General features: G+C 38.7%; 1 protein-coding gene across 1 annotated transcript in view; it reads left to right on the forward strand.

The window, feature by feature from the left end:
- Positions 1 to 2131: 2131 nt before the first annotated feature.
- LOC124258050 (solute carrier family 23 member 2-like) overlaps positions 2132 to 27183 on the forward strand; it is a 54935-nt gene continuing 29883 nt past the window's right edge. Inside the window, 2 exon segments of the mRNA XM_046692126.1 lie at positions 2132 to 2332; positions 3397 to 3554. Of these exon segments, the coding sequence (XP_046548082.1) occupies positions 2186 to 2332; positions 3397 to 3554 (305 nt within the window). The 5' untranslated portion in view covers positions 2132 to 2185.

Below are 27183 nucleotides of genomic sequence, written 5' to 3' on the forward strand. Positions count from 1 at the left end.
GGATGAAGCTGTTTGTGCACCATCGCAGTTTGCACATTTATGTCCACAACGGTGACACGCCACAGAGTTGCGGCAAGGTTGTGAGCGGTGGCCGAACTTCTGATATTTGTAACATCGGTGTGGATTGGGGACGTACACCCCCACTCCGATATTGAAATAGCCGGTTTTAATTGATTGTGGAATTCTTGAACGGGCAAACGTCAAGACATAGGTGTTCGTTTTAGTTATGACACCATCTCCCTTGGAGGTAAAATGTTTTACTGCTGTAACAGCCTGTTCCTATAATTCTGTAGCAATGTCCCCTTCAGACATGTCTGTCAAACAACGAGCCCTATCTCGAACGATGTCACGACAGAAATTTAACGTTCTGTGCACAGACACAGCAACTTCAATATTTGCAAAAAGTTTAATTGACAAAAGATTTAGAGATTGCTGTCTCCGTGAACACTCGACAAGAAGCGAGCCACTACGAAGACAGGTAACATTTGATACTTCCCTACAAATTCCAGATATAGCTTTGGAAATTACAAAGGGATTCAGTTTCATAGGCAAATTATTTGTACCCTCAATAACAAGGAATCTAGCCCATGAATCAGCATTTGGTGAGATATTTCTTGTAGATTTATCGGTTTCATGCAAACGTATCGTAGATTGTTGCGTCATGGTGAAGGAAAAGAGATTTATCACAGCTGCTCCCCATCTACCACGGAATGTCAACAAGGACAGTGTCAAATAGCACCGGATATCCAAGATGCTGACACCAGGGATTCAGGGGTGGTATACTCAACAAACAGCTACTTTTATCTACCAATTTGATGCCAGACTGGTTCGACCCATGACAGGAAATTGGAGACATACATTATCTGGAGGTAAACAACACGTGATTGGCCCATGAGCCAACGCCTTCAGGCATAGGACTCTAGGCAAATATATCTTATATTATTTCAAATTTCAATATGAATGTTTCATGCACAGAGCATGACATAAGCAGCCGATTGAGAGAACCGGGCCCATTCCACCCTTGGGTCCACACGGTCTGTTTAATTCGAAATCACCAGGGAGAGTTATAATGTAATTAATATGTGGAAGGATTGTTACTTGTATTATCATAACAGTGATTTGGTTGCATACATTTACATTAGACTTACTGACTGACTGAGTTTAGTTTTACGCCGCTTTAAGCAATATTCCAGCAATATCACGGCGGGGGACACCAGAAATGGGCTTAACGCATTGTGCCCATGTGGGGAATCGAACCCGGGTATTCGGCTTGACGAGCGAACGCTTTAACCACTAGGCTACCCCACCGCCCCACATTTACATTAGAAAGAAATGGTTATTAGTTCTAAGTTTAGAGGGAGTTGGCTATTTACTTGTTACTGAGGGCACAATTGCCATTTCAAAGTTGGTAATTATATGATTTACAGAGAATAGGTTATTTACTTGATCGTAGATAGGGCTGATTATTTTGGGCAACATAACTTACTGTTGTTTATGTACATGGTAGTTAGGACTCTTGGTTAGGTGGTCTGTGAGTGACATTTGAAGTGATACACAAAAGGAAGAGAGTTTTATGGATGTCAACTTCTTTATTACGATGAACACATTATGCGGATTACGTAACAAAAAAGTGTTCCTCATAATAAAGAACTGTTCCTCATAATAAAGAAGTGTTCCTCATAATAAAGAAGCGTTCCTCATAATAAAGAAGTTGACATCGATAAAAACTCTCTTCCTTATGACTCCGTATGACTCATGGCCTGCTCAAATTTAAGTAGGTACACGTCCACAGCCAATATGATGCCTGTATTAAACACATTCTGGCCTGATATCTGTAATGAACGAAACCTAGATACACACTGTCATGCCATTTATTACCATCTGTTGCATGTACCGTCCGGTAGGGCATTTAGAAAAAACGTGTGCCACCGTCGTATACAAATGATTTTTCAGTCATTTAGCAGTAATGTGAGACAGTCATCGCATTGGATGTCAGTAAACAGATAACTTTGCCATAAAGTCACTTTAATAACAGGATTGATAGTGTATTGTTTAACGTTTACCGTTATATCTGGCAGTATTCCACCTGTTACCAATGTGTCAGACAACATAATTTATGATTCACAAAAAAAACACATGACATATACACGCAGTTTCAGAAGTCTGTTGATGTCAGACGATCATCATGACTGGCAAGGAACGAGTGAGAAATGGCCAGGAGCTGGGTGTTGGCAGAGAGGAAGAGAAGCTGCCTGAGAAGGAGGATGAACCACTGCACTATACCCTGACTCAAAACCCGCCGTTTGTGATAATGTTGAGTGCTGGCTTGCAGGTATGTTTTCTGGTAACACTCATTATCAGTCACTGAAAAAAACAAACATAAAAAACCCATAACCCCCCCCAAAAAACATAAACGTAAAATTCGTGTAGGCCGAAATAAATTATATAAATATTGACACAACGGCTGATCAATCAATATGTAATACAATGAAAATATATTTAAAAGCATGAATCTGTTTTGGGCCAGTACATTAAGCTTATTAAGCTTATAATCATATACGCTTAATAATCTTAGTGTACTGGCCCAAAACATATAAGATCTCTGCTACAAGCAGAATCCACTGTATGATTACGACTGTATCAAGAGAGTGTGTTCAAGAATAACAATACAGCAGTAACTATACCAGGCCTTTCCATAAAGGTGAGCGTACCCTGCTTCCATGATCAATCATTACAAAATACGATAGAATGACTTTCGCTGGTCTGACTCTGTAACGTTGTTGATTGTGGTTATCCTGCACGACAACGAGCTACGTTGTTCACAATATAATATAGACGACTGTTTTGTCTGATGCAGACGGGATTATTTACAGAGCGCCATTTAAGTGCTCACTAAAAAAACCAACAAAACAATACATGGGTAATGTTGAGTGCTGCCTTCCAGGTATGTGGTCTGGTTAATAATATTATCAGTGGCTGAAATAAATAATATAAATCTTAAAATTCGTGTAGGCTGAACGAAATTATATAAATATTGACACAACGGCTGATCAATGTTATAGAAAATACAATGAAAATATTTTTGAGAGCATGAATCTGTTTTGGGCCAGTACATTAAGCTTATTAATGAAAGCGACACAGCCCTTTCCATAATCATATAAGATCTCTGCTACGAGCAGAATCCACTGTATGATTACGACTGTATCAAGAGAGTGTGTTCAGGAATAACAATACAGCAGTAACTATACCAGGCCTTTCCATAAAGGTGAGCGTACCCTGCTTCCATGATCAATCATTACAAAATACGATAGAATGACAGAGCGCCGTGATGTAAGTGCGGACAAAAAAAACAATATAAAGTGACACTTTGATGTTGTCACTTACTTCTCCTTGCAGCACATCATGATGAATCTTGCCTTCGAGGCTGCTACTGCCTTCATCGTCTCAGACACTTTGTGCGCAGCTTATGACAGCCCAATCAGATCGAAGATACTTTCCTCAACACTTCTCATGAGTGGCGTAACATCGCTACTTCAAACCGCTGTCGGAATAAGGTGAGAGGTTTAAGATAAAAAGACGTACGTCACTGAGGGTGTGGTTGAAAGTGTTAACAGGGAGGAAGGGAAGACAAACCCTACTATTTACATTTCTAACGAACAGGTACATTTGAATATAATACAATTGTAGAGCGCCTGAAATCCTCTTCAAAGATGCCCAGTGGCGTTATGGACAAATTATGCACAAAGCGCAAACATTTTTAGCTAGGTTAACCCAAGCGGTAGAGGATTAACAGTCATATGACCATTTTATCACACCGGGTACCCATTCACTGCTGGATGAAGACACGTAATTTAAACAAACTAAGGCGAAACCACATTTGTCACTTGTGATTTGTTGTGGGGCAGGACTTAAGTCTGAGATACTCTCAGGTGTCATGCTCCCAAATACGGTCAACCGTCCAAGGACTTTCCGTGAACAACGTTACTTAACTTCCAGGTTGCCGATATTTCAAGGTCCATCAGTCTCCTTCTATCCTGCACTTCTCGCCATGAAGAACAATCCTGAATGGAAATGTCCTGATGGTAAGGGAATGATTGTGTTAAGATACTCAAAGACATTATTTTTAAACTGATTATATAGATTTCTTTGTTTAGTTGGTTTGTCGTTTAACGCCGTACTCAGCAATTTTCCAGATATATGACCACCCAATCCTGTTAGTCGCCTCTTACGACAAGCATGGGTTTCCTGAAGACCAGTTCTAACCCGGATCTTTACGGGTCCGTTGTGTTTCTTGATTATGTGCCAGAACCGTGGTGCATGACTGTAGGAAATATTTGATTCTGATTTGTCAATCGCTTGTTTCAAGTCATAATAACCACTTTGTATTAGTTGACTTGATGTCCACGTAGTCGCGTATCGTTAAGCTAGTTTGTTTGGAAAGGATTCCATTATGTTTCGTTTATTGTATGGGCATATCCAAATAATGAGATGTACGGTTATAAGTTACACGATGAAGATTTGCCTAGAGTAAAATATTCAAAGTATGTGTCGCAATGCATTTGGGAAAATTACAACATGTTACACTTCTTATTGACAACAAGTTCTTTATTACTTTTAACTTCCAACTTCACGAGTATACTTGAGTAAAATCATTTTCACATTTATGTTGCAGAAGACATAAAAAGCTACACATATTCGTATATAAATGTTATTTCTGGTTGATGCTTGTTGATATTTTCGTCGTGTTTAAGGCAATTTGACAAGTATGCCCAAAACAGCAGCCAGTCTCAATGGTTCGGCAACGTCAGGCATGACTTTGTTAACAGAAGGAGAGAAACTGAAACAGGTACATTGAATCTGTATAAATATGTTACTTTCGGGGGAGAAAATAAAACCGATACATTCTGCATCTAATGAGAAGAGAAGCAATTGAAACGTGTGTTTGTTGTTTCATGCCACAACCACCAATATTCTAGCTGTATATGAGTGAGTGAGTTTAACGTTTAACGTAAGATCTCCGGTATTTCCATACATTGACGAGAACACGTTTATATGTAATTAAATGCAACGGAGGACAATACGATATTAGCATGTTGTAAACAAGGTACTCAAATACTAACTACACAAGTACTAAAGCTATCATGTAGCCGTGGTTAAAGCGTTCGCTCGTCACACCGAAGACCCGGGTTTCCCCACAGGGGTAAAGTGTGTGAAACCCATTTCTGGTGTCCCCCGCCGTGATATTGCTGGAATACTGTTAAAAGTGGCGTAAAACTAAACACACTCACACTTGTTCAGAGCAGCATGTCTGACATTCTGTTTCAGGAAACCGAAAGTAAACGATAAGTTCAGAATGGAGAAAAATAAGGTTTAGGTAGCGAATTCCAAACATGAGTAAATTGCCAATAGCCGGCACCCATGGCCGTCAGTTTGACGATGAAGTCCACTCATCTGAAAATCCATGACTGGTTAAAAGGCCCATTCTTTTTAATGTGGTTTTACCACATGTGACCTCTGTGGAGTTTGCGAGATTTCCATGAACAATAAAGTGTCATTAGTCATACAAGCCAAGCCAAAACTTTGCAGAAACCTGGCAACTGACTTGGCGTTGGACAAATATATCTCATCTGAATGACCTTGTGATGTTTTGCAGCTATCTGGGAGCTTGATGGCTGCCTCAATACTGGAAATTCTAATAGGGTCTACTGGGTTAGTTGGAGTCCTTCTCCGCTACATCGGGCCAATCACAGTAGCTCCTACCATTGCCCTCATTGGGATCTCTCTATATAAGGTTCCAATAGCCCAGTCCAGACCTTCGTGGGAAATATCTTTCGGGTTTGTATGAAAATTGCATATAACCTAAAAAATTTTTAACGACTCAATATCTTAACTAGTGCTCAAAAGAAAGTACACAATGTGTTTGGCCAAAAGGAAACAAAAGCAGATATAAATGAACATCTGTGTAATTTCAATAGAGTATTCAATTCTACAGCAAATGTACACAATTTCGTTTCTTACAAAGTCGAAAGTACCGTTTGACTAACAATTAAAGGCATGTGACATCATAATCTGACTTTTTACACAAATCAACAAGGCGATTTTTCCTGCAAGATGTCATCAAATCTTGAATCAATAGTAAGTATCACCACCACTGGCTTCAATACACACCAAAACACGTCGACGCATTGATGACGTAAGGCGACGAATGACGTTAGGTGTGATCCGTTGCCATTCCTGTAAGAGACATTGTTCCTGTTGCTAAGCCGTGACAGGTGGCGCTGGTAGGCTTCTGATTTGTCGTCCAGGTAGTCCCATAAGTGTTCCATCGGATTCATGTTGGGAGAACACGCTGGGCACGGCAATACAACGATGCTAGCTGTATGGAATGCCACGCGATTGTTGAATGGATGAATGGCAACACAACTGGTCGCAAAGCTTCATCCCTGGTTTTTCGAGCATTCAGGTTGCCATGAATAATCACAAGTCTCGCTTTTGGCATCGCCGTTCACCTACTCGTCTGTAAACACGAGCCGGCCGTCATTACTGTACAGGAAAGACCTACTCTCGTCGGTGAACATCACACGTGGCCAATCACGCATCTGCCAACGTCGAACTCGCCTGGCCCAAGTCAGAGTCTTGGAGAGTCAGATACACTCCGCGGTAGGGTCGACGTGCTCGAATACCCAATTCTCTTAGTCGCCGGTACACTGTATGTCGACTGATACGGTGTCCTAGTGCCGTGCTGTCGTTGACATCGCCGTTACAAAACGATTTCTTAGATGAATTGTCCGGATGTGGCGACCATTACCGGGCATTGTCACGTGATCGACCACTCCTCGGCCTGACTGACATGCTTGTCTTAGTCGTTGCATCAGTCTGATGATAGTTCCTAGGGTGCCGTCAAAGGTTCTGGCAATGGCGATGTTGTTAACTTGTTTCGCCGTTTGTTCCCGGAAAGGATGGGCATGTACGTGTGTGATATGGCTCAGTATGGTTTTACCACTAAGTCTTCATTATAATTGCGACTTTTTATGTAATATCTTGCGGTGTATAGTTTCCTTTGAGCACGAGTTTATTTCTGATAGATCTGTAGTTCTCTTTGAGAAATTCTGAATGCACGACTAATGAGTTATTGAAACACGTCCAGGTAAATTTCGAGGCGAGAGGTGTGTTAATAATAATACTTTCGGGACTGTAAGAATGCAGTAGAGGTATATCTATGGCTTATATATATATATATATATATATATATATATATATATATATATATATATTCTAATATATGTTCTAATATATTCTGCATCATAAACTTCCGGTTGATTCTGAACCCGAGGTTTTTATCAATGACATTGCTTTCGCATTCATTAAACAAATCTGAATTCACGGAACTTTCAGTTTTGATTGCAGAATAGCCTTTTATATGTATAGAGATACCCGGTGTACGGAGTGATAACTGTATTATGTTCTGCGCGCCCGTGACGATCTTGGTTAAAATTGCTCTTTAGCAACCAATGTTTGATGTAAGACGCGAGTTACAGGATCTGATGGTCAGGTTCGATGACTTGAATGATGGTTATGTAGCACCGACCGCCGTCATATAGCTTGAAAAGTGCTTAGTGAGACATTCATTAACGACCACATGACATGGCAGTTTCTACTGTAACGTCAGTTTCATCGTTGCTGCATGAGTAAAGTCCTGGAGGTACACTTCAGCAATGGCTGCCCAATGGTTCCTGTTTCAGAGGGATAGCACTGCTTCTCATTTTCATCCTGTACATTCCGCGTGTAAACATTCCACTTCCGAGATGGGGAAAGAAGAAACAACGAAGCTATCTACCGTTATTTCAACTCTTCCCGGTATGTTGATGTTTATCCTTTGAGCTAAAATTAAAATAAACAATATATAAGAATGAATATGTTCCATCTTTTGTAGCTTGTTCAATCAGCATCACTTGAAGACAAATTTGTCCGTTCATGGTCTTTTTCGTATAATATTTACATACACCTGGGGATAAAAGACTGTATTTTGTCCAATAAAGTGTTATACTTGAATCTATACACCTTCTATTTACCTGTCAGGTATATGCCACGTTTCGTCGATTATGTTATCTTATTTTATGTATCCGACTTTAACTAATACTTATTCGTATGTATATGTTACAGGGAATGTGTGAAACCAGGGATTTCACGTAATCCCTGAAAGATTCAGTGATTTCGTGAATTCACTGTGAGCCCCAGGTATTTCATGTACTCCCTAAAATTTCAAGGGATTTCATGAAATTACTGATTTTCATGGTGTTCCATTACACACTTTCCCTGTTAGGATATCAGTGAATGTGTGAAGTTAATGTTTGTAGCTTAAAACTTTACTCTTGAGCTAAGAGAGGGAAATCACAGATAATATTCCAGTTGATGTTTTAACAAATGACATCTGTATAGATTATCTTCATAAACTGTTTTCTACATGTTATGAGACTGGTCATGTGCCCTCCAACTGGGCCCAGGGGATCATTAACCCTACACCTAAGTCTGGACCTGACAACCCGAGAGACCCAATGGATTACGTGAAATCCCTGGTTTCACACATTCCCTGTAACATATATAAGAATCAGAAATCAGAATTTTAGCATGTTGCATATTTAACACGGCAATATTACCTCTTTTGTAACTAACACGAGATATTCAAACGTCTTTTGAAAGGATTTATTGCTATCCTATCTCATTGACTGGCATTTTAGATTTTGGGAAATGCAAAATTGTCTTTGTTATCGATAGTTTGCTGATATAACATAAGCTGTTTGGACCAAGTATTGAGTGGTGGACCAAACATTGTACAAAGGGTCGTCGGTACACTGAAATACTGCAATAATAAGACTGGAGTTAATGTCAGTTACAAGCTGTTGCAAAAATGTAAATATAAGAAATGGCTCCTCGTTATTATAGCGGAATGTCTTTTAGAAATGGCAACATGCTTCGAAAAAATATGCTTGATAATTTGTACATTGACGTTAGACCAAAGTGCCAAAAGACAAAAACGTATTGAAGGAAATGGACAATGCATATATGACCTATTCAGTTACCCACATTGTCTCATAGTCCACAATGATCATAGTCAAAGACTCTTGCTGCTTCAGGCACATCGGTAATATTTCAGCCCTATAGTGACGAGAAACATTTGGTTTAACTATATGAAATATCTGTCACAAAGGACAGTAAAACATTAGCAAGTTATCATAATTTGAGTCTAAAAACTAACCATTTCAAATGGTAAAAGACTTTATTCAACACAAAGATCAATATTAAATTTATACGAAATATACACCACCAGTCACCAAAGCTAGACCACCTTACTGAGAATCATGGGGACTTACAGTATTTTGGCTTCCTGCATGAAACCCAGCAGGATTTAAGATTCAGGCTTCAAGTAAATTAACTTCGACATTCATAGGGACTATTGAAAATGCAGGGAAACAAAAATGAAAAGAAACCGGGTGAAAAAGGTCAAACGGCACAGATGTATAACAAGACAACAATGCCCCAAACGAAACAAAAAACCTCCTAATATTGTTTGTCTTCCGCGCAACCCTCATGACCTTCCTTGTTCTCAGGTTGAAAATGTAATTTGAAAGTGTATTTTGTGACAGAAACCGACGTTATCTTAATAAATGGGAGTAAGGTGATAGTTATCTCACACAAAACCTGTCCTTTTAAGCACGTATGACAAACACATTACATTCATGACTGAATATCGGTTGTGATACGTTGCAGGTTTTGTTGAGCATGCTAGTGATGTGGGCTATCTCCGCCATCCTCACCGTCACAAACGTCTTCCCTAACGACCCTGACAACATCCGCTACAAGGCCAGGGCGGACGTGAAGGCGTCTCTTATAGAGCTCACGCCATGGTTCTACTTCCCGTATCCAGGTGAAGCCTTCTGTGTCAATGTTTAGTGAGAGATTATCTGGATGTATGTTAGCGGCAGAGTCAGCGAGATAAGTCACGTGCTGGTTGAAGTCACAATGTTGTGTATTTGGGGACGTCATTGCTGCGGAACTGATTTTCTTGCCGCGTTAATTACTCACTGTCATTGCCGGATAATGGTGAATGTTTATTTGATTTCAGTTTAAAACAAAACATTCCCTACATTTCACAGCATTGGACACATACGCACGCACATACGCACACACTCATTGGCGCTCACACACGCACACGCACATATTACAAAATGCGCATGTACATATGTTAAAAGTCCTCTTCACCTTCATGTAGCTTTTCTCTGTTTCTTGCAGGTCAGTTTGGATTGCCATCATTCAGTGTAGCAGTTTTTGTTGGATTCCTGTCTGCCTTTTGCGCGTCCATGATCGAATCTGTAGGAGACTATTTTGCCACCGCGAAGGCATGTCAAATCGACCCTCCGCCTGATCACGCTGTCAACAGAGGCATCTTAATTGAAGGTCTGTGTGGACTACTTGGCGGAGCGATTGGCATGGGACATGCTACGACCTCATACAGTGGAAATATCGCAGCGATATCTGTGTCAAAGGTTAATAATCTATTCATAAAACTGGGTAATAAATAAATATATTTCATGCCTAAAATGCTAAAGTGTATGCACACATAAACACGTGTATCGCGATTGTGTTTAGCTAACTGCTGGACTGTCAGTGCTCACTTGACCAGCTGAACACCCGATGTTTCCGTTTCCATAGTGATTTCAGAATCTTGAGGCAAAAATACCAGTGTTACTATCTTGAAATCTGTTCGTAAAGAAAAATGTGTACTTAAACGTATGTAAACATGTTTGTCTGTGTCAAATATGGACTATTCCCAACTATTTTACGTCAGGCTATATACTTCCTGAAGTGATTCGTGTGTATCCGTTCAGATTATTACGCGTGCGAAAGATATTAATAAAACTGTTGATGATAAAATAAATGAATTGTTAGAAGGTCGACCAAGAATGAAAGATATGAGCAAGTTATGTCCAAACATATAACAGCAAGCTATTGCCCAGCTATCAGATAACAGTAAATATTTGATGTAATTGGATTAATTTCGGAGTCGATATCGTTTGGATATATAGTTCTCCGTTACATTTTGTGTTTTATTGCTACCCCGACGTGTTTGAACTTGAATATTGTGATGAGTTGTGGCCTTGTTAAAGCGTTAAAGGCCACAGACCCAGGTTCGATTCTATACATGGGTACAATGTGCGACGCTCATTCTTGCTGTCACATGCTGTGATATCACTAGAATGTTGCTCTTTTCCCAGTAAAACCATAAACAATTTCTCACTCACTGAAATGAAAAAAAAGAGAAATATAAATGATGGCGTCACTTCAATAACTTGACAGATTTTATTCTCCTTATATTCCAGACGGCTAGTCGATCCGTGATGCTGTGCAGTGGTCTCATCCTTATATTGATGTCGGTTTTCGGTAAATTTGGTGCTGCCATAGCAACTGTTCCGGATCCGACTCTAGCCGCACCGATGGTCGTCCTCAGCGGAATGCTCGTGTCTATCGGCCTGTCTACCCTTCGCCATGTAAACTTGAACGCATCCAGAAATACGACAATACTCGGAGTGTCATTATTCTGTGGAATCTTCTTGCCTGAGTGGGTGGACAGACATAATGACTTCATTAATACAGGTACATTTATTCATCATGTATGAATGATGAAGAATAGTTCGTGGAATTATATCCCAGCCCTTTATACAGTAATACAATCAGTCAAAGAGCACGTTTAAAATTGATTGACACTGAAACAAACTGGTTTAGAAATAGGTTCCCGTTTCGTAGGAACAGCCATTTCTTAATAGCATATGTCAAGCAAAGCCATTGGCAGATCAAGATTAGAAGTCGTTTAAATTCGATTAAACCTACAAAAGACATTTAACACTTATTTACAAATATTTAACGTGTTCTCTCTGAATTTAGGGGTTTTGTTTTTAATACTACTCACACGTAAAAGAGAAAACTAAATATTCCTTCTAATGCAATATCCTACCTAACATAATGACAATGTGTTGAACGCATATACCATACACCCTCTGCCATTTTCTGGGAAGGGTTTTTGCTTTTGCCTTTGGACTCAAAAGTGCAGGTGAAAGCGATTTCTTCAGTGCTTTGGTGTACACCGTTGTTTGGCTCCCCGTACAACATCGCGACGTCGATCGAGTACACCTTGGCACCAGGACGTTGATTAAAGACGTATTTTGATAAGCCTCGACCTGGGTATGACACAGTAAGCTGAAGGTTGGCAAAGTCAAGGTATTGGAGGTCCACCAGTCCGCCGGCATTCTTGAATTGTCACAAACAATAACAAAATCTGAAATGTTTGAATTTCCAATACGATTTTCTATAAACCAGGAGGTCATAAAAAACGATTCCCTGGGATATGTGTCCGTCCCGGGACGCAGGTATTAACAATCCTGGAAAACTGGTTCGTCCGAGGCTGTTGACTCACGTCGGTTATGGCATCACGCTTTGCGACTAATTCAATAACAATTCGATCTCATTGCTTTTCATATAATTTTTGTCTAATTTGAGCAAAAATCACCAGCATCTGAAGGGACGATGTGACTCCCAGCAGGCACATCAAGGTTGTTTCAACGTTGAGAATAGGTTGGTCCTCAACGTTGAAATTAGATTGAAAATAGGTTGTATATGAAAGTTTTTTAGACGTAGATGTCCGACGTGGAATCAACGTTGAAGTTTGACCTATTATCAAAGTTGAAAAAAGGTTGTACATGAAAGTTTTTTAGACGTAGATATCCGACGTGGAATCAACGTTGAAGTTTGACCTATTATCAAAGTTGAAAAAAGGTTGTATATGAAAGTTTTTTAGACGTAGATATCCGACGTGGAATCAACGTTGAAGTTTGACCTATTAAATGAAAATGGTTGAAAAAAAGGTTGTATATGAAAGTTTTTAGACGTAGATATCCGACGTGGAATCAACGTTGAAGTTTGACCTATTATCAACGTTGAAAAAAGGTTGTATATGAAAGTTTTTTAGACGTAGATATCCGACGTGGAATCAACGTTGAAGTTTGACCTATTATCAACGTTGAAAAAAGGTTGTATATGAAAGTTTTTAGACGTAGATATCCGACGTGGAATCAACGTTGAAGTTTGACATATTATTAACGTTGAAAATGGGGTTTGTGGTTGTATAAAGTTTTTAGACGTAGATATCCGACGTGGAATCAACGTTGAAGTTTGACATATTATTAACGTTGAAAATGGGTTGTTCCGTGGTTGTATATGAAAGTTTTTTAGACGTAGATATCCGACGTGGAATCAACGTTGAAGTTTGACATATTATTAACGTTGAAAATGGGTTGTTCCGTGGTTGTGTCTGGGAGGTATTACGCTTTCCTGTAAATAGACTCGCACTTCATCTTTAAACTACACTAAAGTAGCACCAAACTCATGCATCCAGCTAAAATACCCAAAAAGCTACCTGCAATAAACAGTGTTCAAACATAAAATTGCAGTAAAAATATTTACCTGATAAAATACTTGGTTAAAATTCCACATTCAACATAATGTTCATTTAAGTTTTATGTCCGTTGGACGTATAATTCCAGTAAGAAGGAAAGAGTATTCCAAATTAAGAAAAACTATTTACTGTTGTATTGTTATCTTGAAAAGGTGGAAATTGTCCGAGAAGACATTTTGTCTGAATTTCAGCTATTAGACAGACCCCTGAATAAACACAATGCAATTACTTTCACCATGAAAGGGATCCAAGATGAACAGGAACTATACCTGAGTCAGCACATAAAACCAGTCACTTTTTATGAAATCTTTATGAACACAAACGCACACAGAGAAACGTGGTTTAAAGCATAATGTAAAACATCACACATGACATAGTCTGTAGGTGATCTCTGTTGTGATAATAACACAATATCATCTGCATATAGCATTAAACTGACTTACAGCTTCTCTTCTTTCTGCAACTCCCTGCCTGGCGGTCAGGTGGATACTTCAGAAACGTTCCTAACTCTTTCTTGAAATTTGCTTCGGATGCATTCCCATCTCATTCCCATGAGATAGGACACATTCTGAAATTTTATATTTAAATACATGAATAATTTTATATGGAAGATATATTGTCTTAAATGATTCAAGTATTTGTTTAATCAATCACTTGAAAGGTTCATTTCACTGCTGTAACTTGCCATGTGAACATATGAACAGCATCAATACAAAATGTGACGAAAAATGTAAACAATTTATATTTTCAACTAAAGAAATGGAAGTTTTCTTAAACATTTTCAAAGAAAATCCTCAATTGCAAGTTGATTATTCAATTAGACTATGAATTAGGATGAATTAGACAATGCTTTACTGTCATATATTATTTGCTATGGTCATGAAAATGCTGCATTTGGTAATCAAATTACCAGAAATGATTGAATACAACCTTGTAGTCTTAAAAGAAAACTTGCTGTTTTGCCCATCAACATTCATTCTTGACATCAAATTGTTCGACATTGTCCTGCAAAACAATGGAAGATTGTTGTTATTCTGTCAGATTTAGTTTTCTTTAGAGATTCTCGGAAACGATTATTTCAAATTAAATAGGAGTTGTACTGATGTAGCAATTTTGCTAACAGGAGTCATAAATTGTAACAAAAGCCATTTTACATTAAATGATAAGAAAACAAAATGGGTGGTGGTTCACAGGTCAAAGAACAAGTCTATTGTGGGAGGTCTTCCAACACCATTTATTCCCAAACACAAGGAAGTATGGATCATGGAGTTCTGAAAACAATAATGAGCTCTCATAAGTATACAATATATTCCCTATTATCTACTCTGTCTCTCTTTGTCATTTGTACACTCATAAAACTCAGATAAATAACTTCTTCATAATTCAGAAATGTTTACACTTAATCTCTTATAGGAACGCTTAGAAAATCTCTCATATAATGAATTATGTGTGCCTATAATATCTGCGACGTCATAACTATGCTTCTCTGAATCATGAACAATAAAATAATGAGATTAAACTCTACACTGCCAGAAATAATCTATCATACCCTGAATAATAAGACACTGAATAACATCTCTTACAACTCCAATCTACACTCAAAAGACTTAAATGTACTCGTAAACAAACATCGCTGGCACACGCAAATTCTTGGAAACAGTGTATCTCTGACTCTCAATTCCAAGAAATGGAAGTCCTACTCTATTTGACCAAAGGGGTGACAGGTGGCCAAAACATATTGAAATGTAGGTCATACACTGAAAATAACTCTGATTTAAAACACTACAAATATACACCTTCTCTCTAATATACTCGATAGATGATCTTGACAAGGGAACATGTACATAAAATGCTGATATCTAACAATACCTGTACTCTAAATAATGGACTCTTCCAAATCTCAGTATGTTTCACTGCACACACATTTAAATGCAAAATAATGAAAAACCTACACTTTGACAATAATAAAGAAACATCATATTCAAATTCTACAGCTGACCAAATACCTGAAGAGTGTGTCTCCCAGCAATAAACATCTATATATCTCTATAAATTTATGACTTCTGTCCTCTCGCGTGCTTTCTCGCATCCAGCTCTTTACGGCGAAAAACAATATGGCGCCAAGCAAGGGAGTGCTCATTAAACTAAACATCTCCGGGAGAAATCATTGTCAAATTATTCTCTTACATGATCAACCTTTGTGGTGGATATACTGGAAACAAGTGAAATGTTAAAAACTTGTTACCTTAGCATTGTTCCTTTTATGTGATCCACAAAATTGATGCCACCCAGTCTTCGAAGATGAGATATCAGCAAATTCCATTTAAATTATATCTTATTTCATAATTAGATGTTCCTTACTAAATCACTTCTTTTGTATGTAACATTTTAACCTTTAAGAGACATGAATCATCACATCCCTTCCAAACAAGTGTAAGAATGAAAGTCTGTGAGTGCAGTTTTGTTAATTGTCCCATCAAAGAATCATTAGTGAAGTTACACATTTTGTAAATAAATAAAAGTTCAAATAAATTATATGCAATTTCATCCTTAACAAAGACTTTCACAAGACATTTTGATGTGAATTTTCGTTGCATGATCTGAGAAAGATTTCCTTTCGCCATTCTCCACCCCCCACCCCCCTCCCCCCAAATAATATGCATATGTTGACAGGGTTCAGAGCGTGCTCAATGCATAATTTACTGATAGACTTATTCAAACGAACAAATGTTCATAATAATGTGATGCAATATAAAATGTTGATAAATTCTATTCGATTTTGTATAGCTGCCCTTAGGGACCGTTCATAATGTATGGCTTGGGGGTGATGATGATTTTTATGAAGAAGCATGTACAATGTGAATTACCCCCCCCCTCCCCGTAAAGTGTATGTACGAAATAAGTGACGCCCCACCCTGCATGTCATGTACAATATCTATGACGCCCTCTCCCCTTCCCATAATTTCTAAGCATCATATTAAACATAGTGCGTGTGTACAAAATGCTGACCCCTTAGCTCCCTGAACAAAATGGGTGACACCCCACCCCACCCCACCCTTACAATCATCACCCCCACCCGCAGCCATATAATTATGAATGGTCCCTTATATTGATGTACTTCATTGATTATTTGAAAATGTATATTTGCAAAATTCAAATCAGGTGATGGGTACGAAAGGAAATCTTATTCGATTATATAATAAAATGCCAAATATATGCATGCAAATATATTGAAAAATAACAAAACAAGTTCATGGAAAACACGGGCTTCCACTAAATTTTGAGAAACATATACCTGATATACCGGTACCTTTGTGAGATAAAACATGAGCCCTAATTTGGAGTTTCTTGCTACATTGACCTGCTAGATTTAAACAACATTCCTACGTTTTCATTATACGTAAAGGACATACTTACCAAATAAACACCAGCATGCCGTGAAGATGTTGAAAATAGAACGATATTGCGTTGAACTTCGCCAAAGTAAACTGACAACGATCAGCTTCTTTTGCGCGCGCGATAATTGTGCGCATGTCCGGATATGGCCAAACGAGGCGATCTGGCATGTGTTTGAGGTGAGGTGAGGTGAAATTGAGGTTAACGTCGTGCTTGAGAATATTTCGCTCATATGACGACGTGCATGCGTGTGTATGTGTATGTGCGGCTGCTTGTACTAGCCAAGACTGAAGCTGATTTTATAGTGCTAGCCCACTGAGATACCATGCCGCAGTGAAGCATGAATACCCCACTCAGACACATTATACTGACTCCGAGCCGACCAGTCCTTCTTGTACCCATTAATGCCGAGGCCGAGCGCCAGGCAGGGACCAACAAGTACCCTATTTTAAAGTCTTTTTGGTATGACGCGGTCGGTGATCGAACCCGCGACCTTCCACTCTCCAGGCGGATGCTCTAACCACTACACCACGGAGGCGGTCGGCATGTGTTTGAAAGCAAATTGTCGGGAATTATACAATTTTGACAGTTTTGTGGGAAAATATCAAATGTAATGCAATTCGGATAACTGATGACTTTATACCCAAAATCATTGATGTTTTCATTTTCAATTGCGATTTACGTAATATGTCCGTCCGTTGATCGATGCACAATCAAACAATATATAAGATTATATGTGTCACTAGCTCGATCTTGATCTTTTATGAAATTAATGTTCCGAAATGATAGTTGCTAAGTTGGATACCTATTACCAATATGAATTATGTATCAAATTTGCCAAGGAAACAATTAGTTGACATTTTGTTGGTTCCTTACGTTGAAACAACGTTGACAACTAAACAAATCTCGACTAATTTTCTTTTGTCGCATGATAAACGTTGAATCAACGTTTATGAAAGGTTGATCAACCAAACAACCAAAATTCAACGTTGATTCAACGTTGTGTGCCCGCTGGGCTCCAGCTGGGGTCCATGCAGCTAGCAAACGTACTAAAAGTCCCTATGGTCCCTAGCATGGTGATCTACCTTCAGTTGTTGGTGATCTCCTGCCAGTTTTTATATTGTATTGTCTATACTAATTTTAAAAGTTACTTGCCAGTTTTAATTCTCTATCTGTGATAATCTAGTTATTGGAATGTCTTTTGTCGACAGGTTTTAATAATTTAATTGCATTTATACCTTTTTTAAGTCTAAATTTGGCTGAAATATTGCCGATTTGATTATAAATCTGAACTCACTCACTCATTGCTTTTTAAATTACAGATTTAAGGTTACATTACACCACACAAAGCAACATAGGTTTAGTCTAACTACGTTTTCTACATCGGTTTCTTTGGACAGGAGTTGCGGAAGTTGATGGTGTGCTGAAAGTAGCTTTGGGAACACCCATGTTTGTTGGTGGTCTTATATCCATAGTCCTCGACACCACAGTTCATGGTATGAATGTTGTTTTGTCTAATGTACATGCATCTAGTAATTGTCAAATGGACCGGATAGTCAAAATGGCTGAACGAAATGTATTTGGGTTGATAAGGTATCATCACTTCATTTCTAAGCTCGACTGTAAATCCCACAATGATTCATTCCAACCAAGCCACTACTTCACGTTTTTGACAAGGGGAGAATTACATTGTGCAGTCATATTTAATGTGTAGATCGTAGTGGGCTCAACTTATGTTCCGTTTACTGAAAGGTTTCAGTTGATTTGTATCTTGATTTCACCTGCAGGTTGAAACGTCTCAAACGCAACCTGTTTCTTTCAAAATGAAATGAAATGAGTAGCATTTTGCTTCTAGCTGATGGGCTCAAAACCAATTTCACGACATTTTCGTTCTGACCTTCAGGTTTGGACTAAAAAATGACCCCAAAAATGCGTGTCCTCCTACTTTAAACATATTTCTCCTCACACTTTGTTTGCACTGTGTGGTTTAGTCATGCTCTTTATTCTTCGGAGCGGTGGGTTAGCCTTGTAGTTAAAGCGTTCGCGTTCGATTCCCCACATGGGTACAATGTGTGAAGCCAATTTCTCGTGTCCCCCGTCGTGATGTTGCTGGAATATTGCTAAAAGCAGGGTAAAACCATACTCACTCACTCTTTATTCTTGGAAATAGTTTACAGTGACTATAAGCGGAATATTGGAATGTCTAAGGTGTCAACAGCGTTTGTTGAGCAGTTGTCTTTGTTGACGTTTTAATCACATGCTCAGGTGAGCTGACTGACTGAACAAAAAGCTAACGATCACCTGTCATCAACACTCGAATAGGTCTTCAGCGTTCTACTGCCACTGATCCAGTCACACTAGGCGATTGTTTGATTGCAAGTGATCGACTCTCGGTGCTCACTTAGTCCAACCACTGGTTTGTCAGACCGTCGTGGCATACTAGGAACAGTGATGTCTAATATGTTAAGCAAACTAAACACTTCAACAGGATTCTCCTACTTTCAGGAACACCGGAAGAAAGGGGTCTTGTAAGTTGGCGGGAAGCAGCAAGTGCCTCAGGAGACAATAACGAGGAGGGAGATATATCCGTCCAGGATACATATGAATGGTGTTTCCTGCCACGTATCTACAACAGACTCCCATTCATTTCAAAGTTGCCATTTATGCCTCCATTGTCAGAATATTCTCAATCCAACCACCCAGTTCCAGAAGCTGTGCAGCTCAACAATTCCAGTGAAGTGATCTTCACAAGGATATAATAAGGGATAAGGGGTGGTGGGGTAACCTAATGGTTAAAACGTCACGCTGACTGTGTACATAGTAAAAGTCTATTCTTCAATGGTTGAACTTTAATGAACACTCGATATTTTTCACTTTGAATGTTGTTTCTTTGTCGTCTTGGGTGGTACTACATTAAACATGGTCCAGGGAGCCAATACATTCGCTATTTTCATATATTTTCATATTGTGTTTATGTCAACAATCATTCAAACTAACCCTTGGCTGCTAGTCCAGCCTTCCCCCCGGCCGTTGTAACCTTGGACCTTTAACAAGGCCAGTATGAAAACCCTCATGTAATAGCCTCAATCACGCCGTTTTGACGGGGCCAGCCTGTGCTTAGGTGAAAAATGGTTTTATGTTACATATTATTCATAGTATTTGATTAAAGGGAGGTATGTAACTTTTGTATCTGTTGATTATTCTTGAACCCTACAACCCGTGAAGGTCCGGGTTAGAATATTGATCTTCAGTAACCCATGCTTGTCGTAAGAGGCGACTAACAGGATCGGGTGGTCAGGCTCGCTGACTTGGTTGACACATGCCATCGGTTCCCAATTGCGCAGATCGATGCTCATGCTGTTGATCACTGGATTGTCTGGTCCAGACTCGATTATTTACAGATCGCCGCCATACAGCTGGAACATTGCTGAGTGCGGCGTAAAACTAAACTCACTCACTCACTCTTGAACCCTACAGTAAACCAGATATTGGGATGACAAGACTTTATGGATGATCAACTTCTTTATTTTAACAATGGCAACGTTTCGGCATAGATTCTTATACCGTTTTCAAGCATATTGGGGAATGAAGGGTTACCCTAGTATATATATAAGATAAAGAGATAACAATAACAAGGGTGGAAACAAAGCATCAAAGAAAGTTACATGATGAGCTACAATAGCATGAGGATGAGCTCAGATAACATAAATGAGATGAGTGGGATTACCAAGACAATTAGTGACTGTAAGTTAATTAGGCAGAAGCCAAGGTAGAGGGGTTAAAACGGCGTATTTGTAATGCCTCGGCCATTTTTCGCTGAGTGTAATAATGTGTGTTGTTAATAAGTGTGTTGACAGTTTCCCAGTAGATGTTGTGTTCAGGATATTTGGTGATGTGTTACGAAATGGCTGATTTGGTGTCTGCATTGTTTGTGGAAGTTGTAGACCACACCTTTAGGCTGTTGTTGTTTTGTAGTGTGTTTCCTACCGTTTGCCTTAATTATAGTTTTGAGAGGTGTGGCCGTGGACAAGTAGGTGTCTATGGCTGCCTGCTGTTTAGGTAAGCGACTGATGTGATGTCAAGTTTTGCCGATGTAGGGTAGTGAGATGCGGATGGGAGCGGAGTCGGGATTGAAGTTGATCATCCATAAAGTCTTGTCATCCCTATACCACCAACTTCTAGAATGCCACTCAAACAAACCAGATATTGTAATGTTCAATAGAATTGCAGGTACAATGTATTACGCTTGAACATTGCGAAATGGTGTATAAAACACTGCCAGATAACAATACACGATTTCATATATAAACATTTGAAATCGTGACTGCATGTAGCTACTTGTGTGCATGTATACTTATAAATTGACTTTATAGTCCACAAAATTAAAAAAGTACAAACAAAGATGTGACTCGCCCCAGGCAGTCTGTTGCATGCATCACTAAGTGTTAACCCGCAAGCTATGTGTTACGGTGGATTATTAACGGCAGGGGGTAGCGCAGTCGTTGAAACAGTGAAACAAATGAAACGTGTGGTACGTGAAGAGCGTTAACTTATAACATCCCTCGTCGTTTTCGGTGTATCATTTGATGTGCATACCCACTTGTAATACAAACCAATAATAGCCATGTGAAACTATGATCGCTTGTTAAACAACTTTTATCCTCAGTCGAATAAAATTCTGAGATTTAAATGTTCAGTTGGCAAGGTAAAACCATGAGGATTCACAGTCTTAATTTCACTTTATTTGTTTTACTTTTGGGTTTAAAGTGACATTCATCGGTACGTTTTCACTGCAAACAGACTATAATGACAATTACATTCTTTGACATGAACAGTTGAGACAGCTTCTATTGCAATAGGAGATTATTGTAATATATGGGAATTGTATTTCTCTAATATCATTCTAAAATGGACACTCAAGGCAGAAATGATATTCATTTTCAACAGTTGGAATGATCACAAAAAGGACACAAGCGATCACTTCGCTCAAGACCAAGGCGACTACCGTTAACAATCATCAACATATGACTGGAGCTTCGGAATTTACTTACAGCAATACGAAATACTTAAGACTTGATGTGGCTGATGTAAAACTCATAAGGGTCATTATCTTTAATATTATGTAGAAAGTCGAGTTTTGAAAAGCACAGAAGATCATCCTTCCATGACTAGTTATCGTGGTCGATACATCTTTGTCTGAATAGAGACATGAAAACAGTGATATTTCCCGCATTCTGGTAAAACCAAACATTTCGAATCCATAACGGTTTAAAATACTTTTCACATTTTCATATTTAAACATATTTTTTATTTTACGTTTGCACGCTCCAGAATCTTTCAAACTGTATTGTCTCACAGCGTAAACATTATCGCTTGATTAATCGCTGGAATAATGATGTGGAAACTTCACATGCATGTTTCCACCATGATGACACTTATGGTGACCTGGTTTAAAGTATCAGATTGTAATGCTAGTTTCATCTCAGTATTGACAATATTTTGATATAAACTTTTGGTACGTAGCTGTCTTTATCATCTAATGGAGGGTGTTATCAGTGCAATGAAGCAATCTAATAAACTTGGTATTCAAATATGATAACTATGCAAATTACGTCAATCTACGAACTACTTTTCAAAAACTCCATACATGCCATGCAAATCCTAAAACGTTTTTAGCATTTCATTGATGACGTCGTCGCGAGTTTACATTGCGTGGACGAGTTTGTATACAAATATGGCTGCCCCCATTCTCAAAATTGGTGATGCTGTAAGAATTGATGACAGAGGTTCTGGAGTCGTTACTGCAGTAATTGACTTTGGAAAACATGAAACGGAGTACTTTGTTCAAATTGAAGGTACGGATTATGAGGCACGAGTAAAAGGCGATCGTCTAAGAAAGGTACCAACCAAGTATTTCGATCTATCGATCACAATACAGACGACGAATCGATTCCGTCAGGTATTAGAAAGTGATATTGATGAGGTGATTACCCACAATAAAAATAGAAACACTGCTAGGAAGACATGCCCGATTTTGTTGTTCCTTTTAGACAGAAAGATCTTATTTTAAGTATGAGTTATGTTTGCACTGTATTAGCGATTGTCACAACCATATGCCGCCGTCATGAACGACCTTCACCTTGGTGTACCGCTAAGTATTCTTTCGCGAATGCTCGATTCTCTTTATATAAATTCACGTCCGATTTGCTTCTTTTTTAAAGAGTAATTTTAAGAATGGCATTATATGATAAAGAGATTAACCTCGTGTGTTTTCGTATCATTAATACCATATATTAGGAATAAAAATGATGTATTATCCTCGCCAAAGGCTCGCATCATACAAATACATACATACCCGGTTAATAATCTCAATTTATCGACAAATTGTATAAGTTGATTATATATCTGGATGACACCATCTATATGTGAATTCTGACATGAGTTTGACATCTGGTGTAATAGCCGACTTTCAGGCGTCCAAACATACAGTTTATCACAGCTTTTTCGCTCTGAAATGGGACTTATGGATAATAAACACTGCCTATTCTCTTTTATGGAGGTTTTATATATATGAAAAGCTGATATTATTTTTTTATATAAAACCCACAAAAGTGGTTTTCTTATGCATATTTTATGTGTAATATGACTAATTAACATCTCATAGTAAAGTGTTCAAATTTCTGATCGGGGTTCATCATGGTACGAATGAAACAATCAAATGTCACGGTGAAGGTAATTTGTTCTCAGTATCTTGTATGACTCCAAGAGAGTCCAGGGTCCCGATCCACAAAGCGTTCGTAGCGTTAAGCCATTCGTAAGCCTTTTGTAAACTATAGAGTTACGACATGTCGTAACGTTACGAACGCTTTGTGGATCGGGACCCAGAGCTGCATCTCAAGTTTACAGGGTTTCTACGGATTTATTAACCAAAAGCATTGTGACTAAAGTGACATAATCCCCCGCCGCCAATTATCAAATCAAACTTAAAAAGTAATGAAAGTAAATGTTGTATTTTAAGATGAAGTTAGATGCCAACAAAAGCATCACCAGTCAACCTGCACCTTCCAAAGATGATGCTTTGTGTCAAAATATGTGAATCGTTTGTGAGATGTCTCGCTGACAAGGTGAACATGTACGTTAAAGATCACATATACTCTAGAGGGGTACAAATACATACATCACTAATTGGCATCGTTATAAATGGAACCCCATCATTAAAACTACTAATTTCGATCTTTAATTAACTTAAATCGACCTTTTTGACAACAGTACACAATTCTCACCGGCGAACGAAATTTCAACCAATCAGAGCGGCGCGTCTCTGTGACGTCATATGAGGAATAGATATGAGGGCCGATGCAGAATTCATGTACATTTCAGGGGGCAAATTATCTTCTGTACAGGTTTGTATAAACCTGACATCGTGACAACTGTTGTGAAAAATGAAAGCTATATGTTCTCACAATGTACTGTCATTTAATTTTGTCTCCTGCTTTGCCTAGTTTCCGAGTTACAACTTGTTTTCATAGACGATTCTGTCAAAATCGCTTGGTGTCGCTAGGCCTTATTTGTTCGAACCAGACGCTTGTGATAGTGAAAACGATGATCAGCCTCGCTCATCACGGTTACGGTTAATTTCTTCAGTCTAAACAGTGCGACATTAAGAAGGGTGGATGCCCATCAGATGCAGTTATTTGAAGTATCCCCGGTAGTTCTTGTCTGATTGTAATAAAGTATCAAAGCAGTGTGGGCTTTTTCAGGTTTTCTAATGCCTGGATGGTATAATGACTGACCCAAATTGATCCCATTTCTGTGTTTTTACCTCGATATCTAATCATGTCATGTAAAAATATGACGTCTATTAAGTATGATATTACAAATTGACATTTGAATCCGTAAACTAAACAACCCCACTTTGCCATTGCTAGAAGAATCTGAAAATTTACTATATGTATTTCTTATGTAACAATGAAGTTCTGTTCGTCTTCTCAAAACAGTGTCGGCCCATAAGCTTTTACATGCAATTCAAACTGCATGCAATACAGCAATTAATACTCCCTGGTTGTAACCCCTGTTAGGTGGTATAAACCTACACATGTTATTTGTCATCATTCACTTGATGGTCAGTTAATGAATTTATAACAGGTATAATTAGTGGTAACCCGACAAAGGTTCCCATTTGGCATTTCTTGTGTCTGGAGTAAATACTCAGCATTATAATCATCGATCAAAGGATTAACCGATAACACACTGATTAATTAATTACTTTTATCTTACGCAACGGATTTGTCAAAAGGTAGTGTTTATGTATGTAGATTTACTAATCTAAACTGAATACATTGATTGATTGCTTATTATTGGCTAACTAAATTACTTTTTTTTAAAGAATGGCGGACATTATGCAACTAGTTGCCAGGTGTGCTATCTTGGGTGACCATTGAGACTATACACCAATGTGAAATACCTGAAACGATAAGTCACTTTTTCGTATATTAGATTGTTAAAAGACACATCACTTGGAACAGCTGCAGATGAATGGCATATCACTCGTTTTTGTTGATATTGATGGATACATTCCTCGAACAAGGTAATAGCCTGACATTGTTCCTATAACTTTAATCTGTTTTAATTTCAATATTTGCATTTTGTTTTTATTCATTTGTCGTAGCATTCAACAGAATAATTGTTTTCGTCGTGAAGTGTAATGAGACAAACAACATGCACTAGGGCGTGTGTGCAAATATGATTCACATTGGCAAACTATAAAATGTCTAGATATTACAGTCCTGTTATAAATTCACTATAAGTATCAGCGGATCGTCTGCTTTTAATTTAGTTTCAAAATGCATACGCGTATGATAATAAACTAATTAGGATTATAAGACCAAATATAAAGGCGTACATTGACTATAGTATCTACATACTGGTGAGTGGACAGTAGTATGGTAGCAGCACATTTCCGAGGTGACGTAACGTGACGCAACCTCGAAAATATGCTGCCACACTGACGTCATACACGTATGACGTCACGTATGATAATAATACACGTATGACGTCACGGCGATAGGTCTCGTGACGTCACGACCTACAAACGAAGGTAGTGACGTCACTTGATGGTGACGCAACTTCGAAAATATACTGCCACATTGACGTCACGACCTACAACGACGGTATTGACGTCACGTGGTCATTGAACCGTCACAAATAGGGGGAATGGTCATCTAGTACGTGTTCGTGCATGTACGTGTGTGTGTGCGCGCGCGCATGTGACATCTACTAATGACGTCACACAAACAAAAATGGCGACCATAAGAATCCATCCGTCAAACTAAATTCTCAATTGCTCTCAGACGCGTTTTTACCTCATAAATGCACCATTAGCGTGCCAATAATATTTGAGCTTTTTGAAGGAGGCTAGGGAATCTCGTGCTGTCTATGTAAAGCTCTCTACAATACTAGACCGCAAGAAACACCTAGACACTCTTAATCACACGACCACCCCGTCTGTGTAAAGCTCTCTACAATACAAGACGGTAAGACGGTGATATTCTACATGAAACAAGATGTGAGGTAGAAAACGGCAAAAGCAGCAAGAGTGGTACCGAGTGTTACATTCTTTACCTCGTATCGTAAACCCAAAGCGGGAACGAATAATAATTTTGAAGGAGGTCTGTAAATGTCGTACTGCCAATGTAAAGCTCTCTACAATACTAGGCAGCAAAACAAATGTAACAAGACACTCAAAAAATAACACACCCTCCAGTTTATGTAAAGCTCTCTACAATACAACACGGGAAGGCGGTTATATTCTACCAAATACAACAAAGAAGATATTGAGTCGGGCTGTCTATGTAAAGCTCTCTACAATACAAGACCGCGCGAGCACCGTATCCTTCGTTGTTTAAACCACCCCAAAATATACCCACGAGGTAGACAACGTCAACACTTTTATATAAAACACACCAGAGACTAGTAAAAACAACATTTCACAAATTTTATTCGTAAATATGCACATCTACATTTCTACCCACAAATCAACTCAGTTTACAAAACAGTTCTCATGTCAGTATCAAACCTGACGGGGCACGTGATTTTGAGAAATGCGCACGACGGGCTGAACCTGTTGTGTTCAAAGTCTATATCGTCTTCTGCATACCATTTCCATAGTCTTAATCCACACCATGCACACACGACCTTGTCCGCCACGCCCGTATAAAAGAATCCTCTCCGGGCTAGCTGTCTTCCCTTTTGAACCATTTGTTCTGGCCAGTCCTGGAAAG

This window comes from Haliotis rubra, unplaced genomic scaffold (assembly GCF_003918875.1).
Source record: "Haliotis rubra isolate DU_JTF1 unplaced genomic scaffold, ASM391887v1 Scf680, whole genome shotgun sequence".
In the NCBI taxonomy this organism is placed as follows: domain Eukaryota; kingdom Metazoa; phylum Mollusca; class Gastropoda; order Lepetellida; family Haliotidae; genus Haliotis; species Haliotis rubra.